We start from the raw sequence: 15,060 nt of genomic DNA, 5'->3' as shown, positions 1-15,060 counted from the left end.
CAAACCTCTCAAATACTGCATCTGATACTCTCCTTGGTGTAGGATAAAATGAAAGACACTGCTCAGTTCCAAAATATCATTAGCTCAGAGACTGAAAGTGAACTCCTTCCTACCTAGGATGCAACAGAGGCAATGTTCCCAAGCTATGGGAAGCAGTGAAGTCACCATTCCTGGAGGTGTTCAAGATGTGGCACTGAGAACAGGGTTAGTGGGCACGGTGGGGATGGGTTGGCAGTTTGGACTAGAGATCTTTTCCAGCTGAATGATTCTAAGATACAAGAGCAGTGAGATAACCAGGAGAGCAGGAAGCCTGCTGCAAGCAGAAACCACAGCAGAATTACAAAAACGTTGCATCCCAGGAGTGCAAATCACAACTGTTTTTTAGGGCAAAGACTTCTACTGCTGCTTTCCAGCGTGCTCCACAGCAGCAGGGCCCCATTCGGCACCCTGCTTCCATTCCCTTTGTGCACGGGCAATCAGCCCAGTGTCCTCAGCTGCCCACATTGCGCTGCCCTGGCCTCTGCTCTGCTCACTGAACAGTAATCCCTTCAAGAGATGCAAGACAGAGAGGAGGAAAAAGAAAAGGAGAAAAAAGCGAACCACTACAGAGAAATGAGATAGACCAACCCTAAATTATAAGCAAAACAAAAGATGTGTTTGTCTGCTGTTACTGGAAAACAGTGTCATAAAAATAATAAACCAAAGAAACACTATTTAGATGCAAATAGTCACGCTGTTCACTGCTCACAGGTCACTCCTGGTCACCTATCTGCTGTAACTACAGGGAATGTTTCTGAGAAAAGAAATGAAAGGTATTTCGTTGTACTTAATGACTGTACTTCAGCAGGATATTATGGCACTAGCCTCCTTATACCTGATAATATCCATTCTCCCCAGCATCCATGCAGCATGAGGCCCACAGAATCATAATAGCACAGCAAAAGAGGAAATTGGTCAAATTAATATTTGCAAGACAGAAGCACACAGCAGGCTCACAACAGATCAGGGCTATCTTAAAAAAGAAAGCAATAAAAATGGTGGTACTTAATCTCAAAGAGCAAGGTCAAAGTGATTTTTGTAGCAAGACTCTGGAAAGGATTAAATGGGAAGAAAATAATTCAGAACAACTAAAGCAGATAAGACAGTGTTGTAAAGTCTATAATTGAGCCCATGCTAAACCTTATGCACTGAAAAAGTCAAACAAAGCAGAAGAAAAAGCACAAGGTTTTGAAGAGCTCATCAGAGGATGACTGTTGACTAATCTGGCTCAAGAGAAACAACAAAAATCAATGCCCACACAATACACACTGTACAGACTTCTTGGGGGCACGAGGCTTCTCCCTCCGTCTGCTTAAGTATGACCAGATCTGGACTTCCAAAGCAAAACATCTCCTCCTCTGTCAGCAGAAGACTGTCCCTAATGCCACGCTCTTTGGGCTTTCCCAGTTTGGGTGTCTGTGTTTCTCAAAGTCATTTTTCATTGTCAATCTGTGCTTTGTTGAGCCACAACTTAGTTAAATGAAATTAAGAGGACACGATACATAAATATATATATTTAAATCAGGTGCCATTTCCATTCTTTCATGTAATGTTGGTGGGATCTTCAGGCTCTACCACTTATTTTTCTCCCCATCTTCTCAATTTCCAAAAAATCCAAGTCTACTCACGAGTCACTACCTTCAGAAGATTGGCTGTCCCCAAGTCTCTAATATCATGTATCTTTCTGATGGCTTTCTCCATCCTTTATATATATACCAACCAACAACAACAACAAGAACAAAAAACCAACCGAAAAACTAACTCATCCACCCCCACACAAACATTTACAATAGACAAAACATCACTGAGATTGCAACAAATAAAGTATGTGACTGTGATTGGCCATCAGGAGAGCAGCAGCAGGGCCCTGGCAGCTCCTTGGCTGTCTAAACACTGCAGGTCAATGATACGATCTTAAAAGTCAAGCCAATGTCCATTAAAGTCACGTGGAAGCAAACTATTGCTCTGCCAGTTACAGCAGGAAACCCCCCCCTCCCCCAACTTTTTCTTTGATTTTGCACTGAAGTCACCAGTTCAGAAGCAATTTGCATTAAACATTTCATTCTGATACACCAGAAAGGCGAGTGTGGAAAACAAAAAAACGTTTTTCCCTATGTACTCAGAGGCCCATTATGAGTTTCCCATACTCCGGAGCCCACACACACTGCAGGCTTCCTATTCAAGGACTCAGTAAGAAAACTGTCAGCATGCTAACTCTTCATGTCTCAGTGGAAATTAAAGCTATTCACTGGGACATTCTGACAGTCTCACAGGGAGGGGAACCCCACCAGCCTACAGCTCCCAGAGCTGCTGGATTCTCGTGGGATCCACAGCATCTCAAGACCACGGCTTTCAAAATCGTAAAGCATCTCTCAAGGCTTCAAATGAAGCCACCCATCTCTGCACTGCTTGGCAAAGGTAAAACGGACAAAGTTTGAAACAAACCCTTGAAAAAGGATGTCCAAGGTGACAAACGTCATATGGTGATAGAGTGTTGCTGGATTTTCTGGCTGCTAAGTGCTACTGTCAGTAGTGTTTTGAACATGAAAAGAGCTATGGAAGCATAAGAGAAAGGCTCTATTGGTCCCCAGAGCTCAACAGCTCTGCAGCAGGAAGCAGACAGGGCTGAAATGCAGAGCTGAGCAACCTGCCACAGCCACAATGAGCTGCTGGTGAGCAGGGCTGTTCGTGCTTCCCAGGATTTCTGTCTCCAGAAACTCATCTGTGCTTGCTTTTGTCTTCAGTGACTAGCAGCCTGGCGTACTGTATTTTTGAAAAGCCTAATGTTGGAGGAGTATTGAAGGCTATCAAGTCGCATACAAAAATATGAGCCGGGTAAAGAGCTGACTGATGGAAAGGCAGCAAAAAGGGGCAGAAAAATGGAGATGACAGCGGGATGGAGAAGATTACTGCTGGGTGATTTGTGTTATTCTCAAAAATGAAAACAATGTTTAATAAACTCAGTAGGGAGTTTGGCACAAAACTTAGGAATGTGTCAACGATGACTGCTGATGACAGCGAGGCGCTATCAGCCATTCAGCACAGAAATGGGCCCACAGAGATAAATGGATGAACCTGAGATCGTGTGTGGCAAAAGCAAGTTGGAAATGCAAAATACAACTCAGCGATTGAAGAGAAATGCTTCTGCTGGAATATGAGCTTTTAACAAGGACTGCAGTGCCGCTGGCTCTAGGCTGCTTGATCTCTAACTATATGGCACCCTTATGTTGCATTCATAAAGTATTTGCAATTCAGCCAACAAAATATGGGTGCTCTTTTACAATTCTGGTCACCAACATTTGAGAAACTGAAGCCTTGGTAAGCCTATTTATCAAAGGAGGAGATAGAGAAGAACTCCAGCTGTCTGCTGATACAGTATAGGAGAAGAGAATAAGAAAATTAAGATAGAGCCAGTTGCAGAACAGGAGCAAATGGGAACAGAAAAAAGACGAAGAATCTGGACAGCTACAGCATATCTGAACTGAATGCTAAAACGCAGCCAAGCGTAAGAGTGATCTGAATGAGGGAATGGCTTTCCAACAAAAGCATGGGACAAAAAAGCTAACAGCATTTAAGATGAATCTCGGGTAATCAGAGCAACTGCGTAACTCAGTGACTACAACCAAAAAGGACTGACTGCAATAATTTGTTTCAATCCCGTGTTTCTAATTACATTCAAAAAAAGGTGGGAAAAGCCAGACACAAGGCTGCCATTGCAATTTTCAGTTGCTCACACACATTATGATACAGCACTTAATTAGATGATCTCACATTAGTTTTCTCTTCCAAAATGTTCAGTGCAGTCAGAAAACGAGCAGCTATTAATGATATTCTCTACCTTTCTCATTCAAGACGTGCCCCTCTGCCTTATTATTCAGACCTCACAGTGAATACAAAACCGTAGCTTTCCTCAGAGAAACTCCCACAGTGCTGTCAGAACATTCACGTGCTTCATAAATATCAATGAAATCACCTCCACTGCTTTCTCGTAAGATTATTCCAGTTTTGCAATGCAGGGAGATGAAATGCAGAGGAATAATGTCTAGAATGAGAAAAAATCACTCAGCATTTTTAGGAGTATAGCTTGAGAAAGATGAGTGCTGGGTTGCTCAGAATTCTCTGCATGCAATATTCATTGTAGGTACTGAAATAAACACTCTACCTTTCTGCAAACCAAGCCCCAGAAATACATGCCATAGAGACACCGAAGAAACAATCATTGGTGACAACTAGAAGAGCTTAATTGCAGGGAATGTTCTATCATTGTGCACGAACATCCCTGGTGGACACAGACACCAGTACAGCTCTTCAGGAGCTATTCAGCTTCGTTCCCCCAAGACTGCCCTCTTTCCTCCTGCAACCCTCTGGCTCATTCACTACACACCTTCCAAATTCTGCAACAAATGAGGAACAGACAACAGCTTCATTCCCACAGCATCGTCCATCCTATGCACTGATTCATCCATCCTATGTCCTGTGAAAAAATAGGTTGCAGTCATGTTATTAAAGGCTGTAGCATCTTATCTTCGTGCCAGGAGGCCAAACAAGGGTTGCCCAGACAACCTGACTTTTTGCATTTCTGAGAGCCTGACTTGCCAGTATTTACATTCCGCTAACCTTACCAAAAAAACAACCACCAAAAAAAAATCAAACCAAAACAACAACAAAAGATGTCATTGTGTAGAGCTGGACAAATGTCATTGTGTGGAGCTGTATCTGGGCCATCATGTTTCAGATGCCTACACAGGCGTTACAGCTACCTGTGGCTGGAGCTATGGAGGGATGCTCAAGCAAGCTGGGCAGCAGAGGGGTGAGGCACACATTTTAGAAGTGGGTTTCACAGGAGAAGAATGCTGAGACTGCATCCTAGGGCTTGACAACTTGTTCTGGAGGGAGAAGGAAGCAAATGGTCACAGCCTTGGTCTTTGTGCCCTAGCTCTCCTTCTTCCTTCCTGTACAGCCATTAATGCCCTCTGTCCCCCGTTGCCTTTTCCCGTGGAGGTCACCTTCAACTATCTTCATACTTTGCCCTCACAACTCTTTTCACTGTCCTACCCCCTCTCCTCTCTATTAGCAGTCTCTCTTAGTGCTTTTCCTCCTCTGATTGGTTTCCTCTCCTCGGCCCACATCCATGCTCTGTTCACACAGGCATTGAGAGCACCAGGGTTTGCTGCGAGCCCTCCATGCCCAGCTCCCACTGAAATTCAGTCAAGCTTTAAGAGAAGCTGATCACCACCCAGTTGTTTCTTTGTTTTTACTTTTTATTTTATTTTACAGCATATTTGGCTTTTCTCCGTGGCACCACAAGGCACATCCTCAGTACAGTGCTCCCTTCTACCCCATTCCCACTTCAAATCCTGTAGCTGTCAGGTCGTTACTGTCTTCACAGGGATACATGCAGCCAATACATGCATGAGCTCCTCCTCCACTTCTGTATATCCAGCCAGCAAAAGAAGACTTACATTCATCACTCTTACTGTTGTTGCTCACTACTTTTCCTGTATGGCACGCCTTGAAGGAGCTGCACAAACTCCATCAGCTGCCACTGGCGGACAAGAGAGGACTGTCAGGAAAAAAACGAGCCCCTTCTGAAAACTGATCGGATATTCAAGAGGGCAACAGAAATCACTGCCTGCTGGCTGGTTTCCTTTAACACAGAAATCTCTTTTGTCCGTGAGACTTAAAGGCTGCCTTTATTCCAATGGTTTGAACTGAATTTCCCACAATGTACCTGACTAACCCCTGGGACTTGCACGGGGTATTTAAGCTTGGCACTAATAAACAACCAAGAAACAAGATCTTGTAAAGGAACACGTCCAGCAGGTTTGTATATGGAGCAGCATCACATGAAGCCACCCTGTATTACTGAGCTAGGAAACTTGCTTTCTTCCTCTGTCTAATACACCTAGCTCTTCATCTATCCCAGTCTGTACACACTACTGTAGTTGTAGCTGTGGTGGCCTGAGGGTACAATCAAAGGTTTTGTAATTATTTTCTCATATTAGGAAAGGAGACTGACTCAAACATAAGGTGAACTGTTTTTTTTTTTAATTCAAAGAAAAATCCCCTGAAAAGCACAGCTTTCCTAACTGCAATCAGCATTCATATGCACACACAATACTTGTCACCATCATACACTTTTGTAATTCCATCAGTATTATTTCTCCAAGCTGCAAAAATGTTTTTGTGCCTTCTTCCACTGAATGGCTCTACCATAGAAAGCAATGTCTACACACACTACGTCCACAACACCCTTCTGGTTTGTTTTCATCTAGAGTTGAGCAACAGAAACCATTTTCAATATTCTGTCCAGTCAAGCAGTTTTGGTTTTTTTTCTGTTAGTGAACATCCAGACCATCATTCACCAAAGAAGATAGGCAAAATGATACCAGGGTGGGTTTTCACAGAAATTCTCTACTTTTCTTGTGTTAAAGAAGAAAACACAACTGCATTAACCACCGAATCTCAAGATGACAAACTGTTCATAGCCAAAATCAAAAGGTGTACCAGTTGTCCCAGAACAAAGCCCTTGCTAAGGGGGCAACCATCCATTTGTTTTGCAGTTCAGAACATACACTGCTTTCACATCCTTAGGGCAGTCACAGAATCACAAAATAGCTTGGATCAGAAAAGACCTCAAGAATCATTAAGTTCCAAACCCTACAGGCAGGGTTGTCAACTGTTAGATCAAGTACTAGATCAGGCTGCTCAGTGCCCCATTCAACCTGGCCTCGAACACCTCCAGGGATGGGGCATCCACAGCCTCTCTGGGCAACCTGTTCCAGCATCTCACCACTCTCTCAGCAAAAAATTCCTCCCAGAGATCTAATTTAAATCTTCTTTTAGTTTAAAGCCATTTCTCTTTGTCCTGTCATTATCAACCCATGAATAAAGTTGATTTCCCTTCTGTTTATAGTCTCTCATTAAATATTCGAAGGCCATAATGAGGTCTCCCTCGTATCGGCTTTTTCTTCTCCAGACTGAACAAGCCTGGATCCTTCAGCCTGTCTTCATAGGAGAAGTGCTTCAGCCCTTGAGTCATCTTCATGACCCTCTGCTGGACCCATTCCAAATGCCTGACATCTTTTCTGTGCTGGGGCACTCAGAGCTGGGTGCAGTACTGTAGCTGGAGCCTCACGAGGGTAGAGGAAAGGGGGACAATCCCCTCCCTCTCCCTGCTGGTCAACTCCCTTCTGATGCAGCCCAGGATACTGCTGGCTTTTCAGGCTGCAAGCACACTGCTAGCTCATGTAATGTTTTTAATCTATCAGAACTGCTAAATCCTCCTCAGCAAGGCTACCCCCAAGGAGTTCTTCTCCCAATCTGTATACATATCTGGGATTACCCTGACCCAACTGTAACATTTTACACTTGGCTATGTTCAATCTTATCAGGTTTACATGGGCCCACCTTTCAATTTTATCAAGGCTCCACTCGATAGCATCCCTTGCTTCTGCTGCATCAACTGCACTGCTCAGCTTGGTGTCAACAACAAACTTGGTAAGGGTGCACTTAATCACCATCTATGTCATTGATAAAATGTCAAAGAGCACCGTTCCCTGGGAGACACTGCTCAGGTCACTGAGAAAATGAGTGTAATGTTAATTTACAGTGCTCTCAACCCCAATCCATGTCTCTTGTCCAGCTTTAATGTTTGCCTGCTGCTTTGTGGGCTAAGCACTACCCATCAGCTGTCCATGCTGGTCTCCAGTCAGAAAGGCTGTTATCACAACCCCAACGTGACCACTATTAAGACAATTCATCCTTCTCCTTAGAGACATCTTCTAGAAGAACACTGGAAAACTGCTCAAACAGACCAAAGAAGTTTTTTGGTTTTTTTTTCTGCTAACACGTGGGCCACCTCTCTACAGCACAAAGAGAATACAGAAGGTTGGTCTCCACTATGTGTAGCATAACCAAAGGGACAACTATAAACTTTCTTGCAACAATGAGAGAGTACAGTTCTTCAGAAGGGAAAATACACCTCTTCACTCCTTGGACCACAATTCAGAATTGCATTTTCTTCCATCTCAGAAATACTTCACCTATTTGAATGCTAATTCTTTTTGTTATAGAACTGCTATAAGCTGCCAAAAAGTGTACATACAACTCCAGTAACAATCTGTTACACAAGGTATATTAATTTGACTGTTACAAGTGAGTAGAATTACACTGGGGTTTCTAGCTGGAAGAGACTGTATGGGACAGCACATTGAGTCACTCAGTCACACAAGACTACTATCACTAACACTAAACAGCAACACAACAGACCTGAACTGAAGCAAAATGTTTCCCAGCCATTTCAGAGAATAAAAGAAATCACAAACAAAAACCCTTTCCATGCAGACAAGAAAGCTCAGCAATAGATTTAAGAAGAAATAGGAGTTATCAGCATCAGGCTGAATGGCATCCTCTCACACAGACAAGTACAGGCTTTTTTACCATTCCCTGCTACAGCAATGATGTCTTTGTGATTACAACACACAAAAACAGAAATGTACTCTCTTCTGCTTACAGACCCACCCAGACACGTAACGACTGCGGTTTGATCAAATTCTTGACTCAGGATTTCTACTTTTCTCATGTCCTCACTCACATTTTCAGTGCCCCCTTACACCTACAAAGAGGGAAGGCCCTTCCAAAATCTTTAGTTAAACTCATTTAACCCACTTGGTACTCTTCTCATCTTAATGTTTCTAGAAAAATAAAGCCTCGTTCTACAGCCAGGTTAGGGAAAGCATCACTCCTAACAGTAGGCAGGCGTGCAGGTGAGGTACCCCTGCAGCTCCTGAGGTAAGAGTAGGTAGAGTATGAAATAGTGAAAAATCAACCAAAAACACTTCCACGGTTTTTTGGTGAATAGGATGTCTGCAAGAGACACTGTAAATGGGTATTTATGCACACTATCACGACTGTAGGATCAGAAGCCCCCAGGACAGCACTGCTCAGATAGAACAGGCGCAAGATTTGATACAGAAATAGGATGTGATTTAGTTCTGCCATGTGGCTGATGTTTTGGAAATTGTGGCTTGGGTGCTGCCATCTCACCCGTCTCTGTGTGATGGGCAGGACTCCAGCCAGAAGCTTCCTTACAACAGTTACCAGAGGCACACTGAGCTGACACACTGCAGCCATGGTGCAGTCATCCAAAAGATGCTCCTAAAAGCATATGGCACTGCCAGATGAGATGTAATTACTAGAACTGTTCATCAGACTGTAATTTTAAAGATGGTTCTGGACTAGAGCAGTTTTTCAAGAACAACAAAATTAATGAAGAAGTGGAATGATTTTTACAGGCAGTAAATAGACTGTTTAATTCTGGATAATAACTTTAGAAAACGATTTTGCCTGAATGGCCGGATTCATGCTGTACTCACCAGGCACCACTCCTTTGATGTCGCTTTCCGCGTTCATCCTGTTCTTGCGAGTGAGCTGCAGGATAAGTTCCTTGGATGCCTCAAACTGCTGCGTAGCCATCAGCCACCGTAGGGACTCTGGGAAAATACTTCAGAGATGGAAAACACATTAGGGTTGCTCCCCACTTTCTGCCAGAGGAGAAGTATAGCGGGTCGCTGCTCGTTAAGTATTAGTAGCTAACATAACTATTTTCAAAAAGTGGAAAAATCATCAGTTAAAAAACGTAAGAGAAAAAAGGCTCAGGGCACAGGAATTGGTGACATTCACTTTTACACTGATCCACAAATAATACAGGAACCATCCTATCACCTTGAGACAGGTCATATCAGAATTTTATAACATATTACAGGAGTTCTGCCTATTAATACCATTGTGAAAGAACAGGGAGAAGGAGGAAGCACGTTATGCAGGAGACATTCGCTGCCAGGCAGGGAATAGATGAGCTGTGCAGTTACACAGGATAATTCAGGCCACAGAAGGAAAACATATGACAGAAGTGATTTGAATTCTCTTGTAAAGATGGAGATTAAAAAGTGAAAAATTACTTTCTAGGATTATAATGGAACAGAATTTTTTAATTTTTAAACACTTTAAAAATCTTCTTCCTCACATGCAGATTTTAAGGCATTCTTTTACACGGGTGAGTATGGTGTGCACTCCAGATAAAGTTCAGTTGCTGCTATAAAAGTTTCTCCCAGTAAAGACAAGATTATGTTAACTGAGTTGCCTTACAAGCATATACAGAAATGCACATACAGTTATAATATAAAAGAGCTTGTTTTCATCTGCTTGTTTCCCTCAAGTGCTGACATTCGCCTGAATTCTCCAGCTTAATTCTTCCCTATGTTTTTCAGGTAAGTTCATTTCATTTTCATTTAAAACAAACAATCAAACAAACAAAAGCAACACAAAATAAAGATCTAAAAAAAAAAAACCAGCCAAAAACCCCCACCAGCCACCACCACCACCAAAGCCCTGCACTTCCATCAATACAGATACTTTCAGAACAGACTTTTTTTTTTCCTCTTGCTTTTGCCTCATTTTCATTTACTTTCCAAAAGACCTCTCTAAGAATGAATTTATCAGCTTCTTTTAACTTCAAATATACAGTAAACCTCATACTTCCTTCACAAAGCACTGACCCTTGCTGCAAATGCTGCCCCAGCTCTTCTAAGCAGTGGAGCAGTCAATTGTACTATATTTAGGTTACTATTTTTTAAGGTTACTGCAATATGGATCTCACCCTTAGCAAGAACTTAATTGTAGGTAAAGTATACATACGTGTGAGTGTATTTAGATGAGTTTATACATACCACAGTATAAATGAACAGCTGTCCTAACCAGAGCCCATTCAGCAAATGCAAAAACCCCAGGCAAAGTAAATTCTGCTGCTTTGCCTATTACTCGTGTGTGCCATATCACGTATCATCTAAGCGGGATTAATTTGTGTTCTCTGCCTGTCCTGCCCAGCCAAAACACCACAAAGCTCTTGCAGATTTGGAAACAAGTTCTAGCATTTGCTGTTACTACGATCCCTTGTGAAGAGGCCCCTGTTGAATTCTCAGAAGAAATGCAGGAGATTCTGCCTCAGCCATGTGGGGAGCATGCTACGTCCAGATGACTACTGGGGACTCACCCTGTCTATCATGTCTGTTAGATACCTTCATTCTGCTTGGACACAGGTATCAACAAGCACTGTTAACCTATGTGAGCTCAGAGATGGGCAAAGAGATTTCTACTTAAGCGGTTACAGTGATGAATGGATGAGAACTCTATCTTTACCCAAGAACAGAAGAAATACAGAACTTCATTGTTATGCATCATAACAAGTTCTTACACATTGCAATTTGCTAGGTGTTACACAACCATCAACTTTCTCCTTTTCCAGTCCACAGCAACTAAATATTTAAATGTAGCCAGCATTACTTTAAAATTACTTATCTAGTCTGTTCTCACTGTTATGGTTTTATACAACCCTGCTCTTGCAAGTCTCTGCTATGTTATGCCACCACTGTGTGTCACTCTTAAGACAGAAGCAAAAAGACACGTTTTTGGGAGGTTGATGAAGTTCTGGTGGGGATAGAGCTCCCCTCTTCCCCAGGCCAGGCAGCACCAGGCCTGGAGCCCTTTGCCAAAGCACAGCCCATAGGGCTGGCAGTGAAGAGCACAAGGAGCCAGGACAGAGAAGCGACCTGTGGGAATGCTGCCCAGTGCAGGCTGGCCACCTGGCTGTCAGCCTAGCACACAGTAATTTGCTAGGGCAAAACCTAGCAGGGAGGCTCAAGAGCTGGCCACCTCGGCACACACTGGGCCCAGCCGTAATGCTCACAAGAGGAGGTGTGTTATTTTTAACCTAGATGGGCTAACTGAGGCCAAAGGAATGAACAGTGACTGCCCAGAATCACAGTGCAGGTTTAAGGAGAAAACTGAGCTGCACAGCTACAATTCGAAGCAGTTAAGCTGGAACGCGTCCTTTTGCATCTATAAAGTAGAAGTGACTGCCAGAGAAATTACAAAGTACAACTTTCTGCCCAGCAGAATACTCACCTACTGAGTCCTGACACATCAACATGTAAAACTTATGGCTATTACAGTAAGCTATACCACTATTCCTTCTCACTTCACAGTCAAAACTTCACACACAATGAGTAGAAGAACAAGGTAATAATTTATACGTATGGGAAAGCACTCTTACTTCCAGGCACCTCCAGCATTAGGAACTTGTGCTGCCTTTGATCCAAAGGGGAAGAAATACTTACACCCAGTAGAGCAGCATCAGCAGGAAGGGACAGATGATGACGGCTTGGAGGACCTGCCAGTCCCTGCAGAGAGCAGCCAGCCCAGGCATCAGGAACTGTCCTGCCATCTCAATGAAGCTCGCCACCATGGTGATCATGAACCGGTGTGAAGGAGGGCAGAGCTCTATCCCTGAAACACAGAGCACATGCAACGCATTTAGAGCCCTCCAAAGGAGCACCTCCCCGCAGCAGGTTGCCCAGCTTCATGAAATTCCACAGACTTAGCGTCAAGACCTTTGGCCAGAGTTATGTACCATCTCATAAATCCTGTTTCCTCACTTACATGGGCTTCTAATACTCTCACAGCAATAGGGAAGCTCATTAGCAGCAGGCTGTGGTGCTAACATGTGCAATTTCTATGCACATACTGCATCTCCTGCAGACCTGCTGCATCTCTGATCGTCAGCCTATGCCTCCTTCCCCATAGAAACATTTAAGGAGACTAGAAGATGAAAGATGATCCACAGATGTCACGTAGAGCCTTTTCCCAATTCTCAAAGATACCAGACACCTTCCCGATCAGTCTTCTGGAGGCAGAAGAGCACAGCCCTCAGCAGGATCCCAGCTCCTACAGGATGCTAGCTTCTCACAGCTAAACATGCTGCAACTCAGCTGGTTTCAAGCCAGATGCTGAGTGGATTGTTTCTGGGTTTGGTTTTTGTTTTCATAATGACTAGTCTTGATCAACTTTCAAACAAGACAGGCTTATATCTGCCTTATCCTGACTCCCTTCCTTTTGTTGTAGGGTGAATTACCATCATCACTGCTAGCATCAGTTGCTTCAGCTGCCCTGTGACAAGTGATGCCAGTAGATTAAAAGCTTCCTTAAAACCTGACTTGTGGCTACCTTTATTCTTGAGAAAATGAGTTTGTCAGAAGGGCGGCTTTTTCTTTTTCTTTTTGAAGACCCTGAAGATCAAATTCAGACTGTCTTTTTCAAATATATCCAAACATAAACAATGTTTTCACTAGTAGGAATACAATAGAACCCCCTATTTCATATTTCTCACTTGCCTACATTCACTTCTACAGATTAATATCCAAGCACAATAAACCTGCCACAACTGCTGTGGAATACTTATCAGTATGCTGATACAGAAACACAAGCTCATAAACACTCATGATGTGTTGCTGTCAGCGCTGGTGTTTTACCTTGGGATGTTTCCTACAGTTATTTTAAATCATGATTTAATGGTTGTTAAAATTGTAATTGGAAAGCCGTAAGACAATAGGAAGCTGCCCATTTATTCACTCTCTGATCTGTAGCTTGTTCAGCACTTATTGCTATAACACAGATCTAAACTCACTGACAAGGAACTGGCTGCCTGTAGATCAAATATAGGATTAGGCACCACATGCTGTTTGTTTCCTTTTCCTTTGGCCAGTAGCAAAGAACACTGATGCTTTTTTGTCAACACAAAAGGGAAATGTATCTGTTGTGAAGCAGCCCAAACTTTCGTTAGATTAACCAGAAACACAACAGCTTTGGAAAAGAAGGGGAGAAAAAACCCTCAAAGACTCTCACTTGCTACAAAGGCCTTTTACATTTTAATTAGGGAAATGAGATTAAAACACAGGACTTCTTATGACATTAATATGGCTTCAACCTTACTAATGAAGTATTCTAAGCCTTGGTGACTTTTTTTTGATTGTGCAAAGAGTTCACTTCCATTTTATTGTCCTGATCGTCAAGTCAAAGTGTTTCTGTTTGTTTTCCCATGCCCTGAAGTTGCAGTCACTCATGCTCCAGCATGCCTCCACTAAGTGCAAGGATGACTTTTGTTGCTATAGAAACAGGAAGTCTGCATTAAATAGGTGAAACTTTAGCATTTCAATCGCATTGCTCAGGTTAGTATAAGATAACAAAAATTCACTGAGACAAGAGCAACATTTTCATGACGTCAGGAAGAGGCACCAAAATGAAAAACTTATGCTCTTTGGAATCACTGGAGCATAATATGTGTAACTCCACATGCAGCAGCCAGTCATTGCATAGGATGGAAATCACTTCAGGGTACACTTCAGAGGTAGCCTGGCATTTATGTTTTTTTTTTCTGGATAATCACAGGCCTTTTTTTGCCCTTTCCTCTGGAAGAGCTGGAAAGGGGGAAAAAAGTCCTTGCAGTAGTTGGGTGAGCATGACCTTAAAGCATCATCAGCAAGTCCTCTGCTTAAATGAAATATTGCATCTGTTGAAATGTGCTACATATCAGGACAGTCTACTGACTTTCCACAACCTCTGCCTTCAATTTGATACAATAAAATATTCAGTGCTGCTGTTTTTAGCAAGCATTTAGCAGTCGGGCTTTTTCCAGCCCTGTCAGTAAAGCCACTGCAGCACCTCTAAGCAGAACTAGCAGGGCTTCCTGATGCTCTCACCAGTGCTGCACTGTGCTCATCCAGTCCACAAGAGACATTACCAACCCATGTGAAATCATTGCAAGACAGAAATCAGCTCTCTGGCAAATCCAGTGAGAAAACTCCAGCTCTCCCTTTCAGCAAAAAGGCTTTCACCTCAAATGTCTTGCTGAGTGTAGAGTCAAGCAAACCCTTGACACTGAAATTACCACCAGTATTATAAACTCCTGGATTCATCCAGTTGCTCTTGGAAAACACTGTGTGGGCAAGGAGAGAGGCACTGAAAACATTTTGCTTATTTGCCCCATAGTTCTGCTCCCAAAGACAAGTGCCTCCCCACACATGCAACGCAGCTGTGGGCCCTGCATGCACCACTAACATGAGACACACACACATCACGAGCTTCAGTGCACAGCCCAGACTCTTATGGGAGACACAGAAACGAAAG

At 43.0% G+C, this 15,060-nt stretch overlaps 1 protein-coding gene across 1 annotated transcript in view; it reads right to left on the bottom strand.

The window, feature by feature from the left end:
• SLC22A23 (solute carrier family 22 member 23) overlaps positions 1-15,060 on the bottom strand; it is a 95,646-nt gene that overhangs the window by 17,225 nt on the left and 63,361 nt on the right. Inside the window, 3 exon segments of the mRNA XM_042868643.1 lie at positions 4,424-4,513; positions 9,417-9,544; positions 12,216-12,384. Of these exon segments, the coding sequence (XP_042724577.1) occupies positions 4,424-4,513; positions 9,417-9,544; positions 12,216-12,384 (387 nt within the window).

This window comes from Lagopus leucura, unplaced genomic scaffold, assembly GCF_019238085.1.
Source record: "Lagopus leucura isolate 7727_CA_CO unplaced genomic scaffold, USGS_WTPT01 Super-Scaffold_100002, whole genome shotgun sequence".
Classification (NCBI taxonomy): Eukaryota; Metazoa; Chordata; class Aves; order Galliformes; family Phasianidae; genus Lagopus; species Lagopus leucura.
This window is presented reverse-complemented; position numbering and strand designations above follow the sequence as displayed.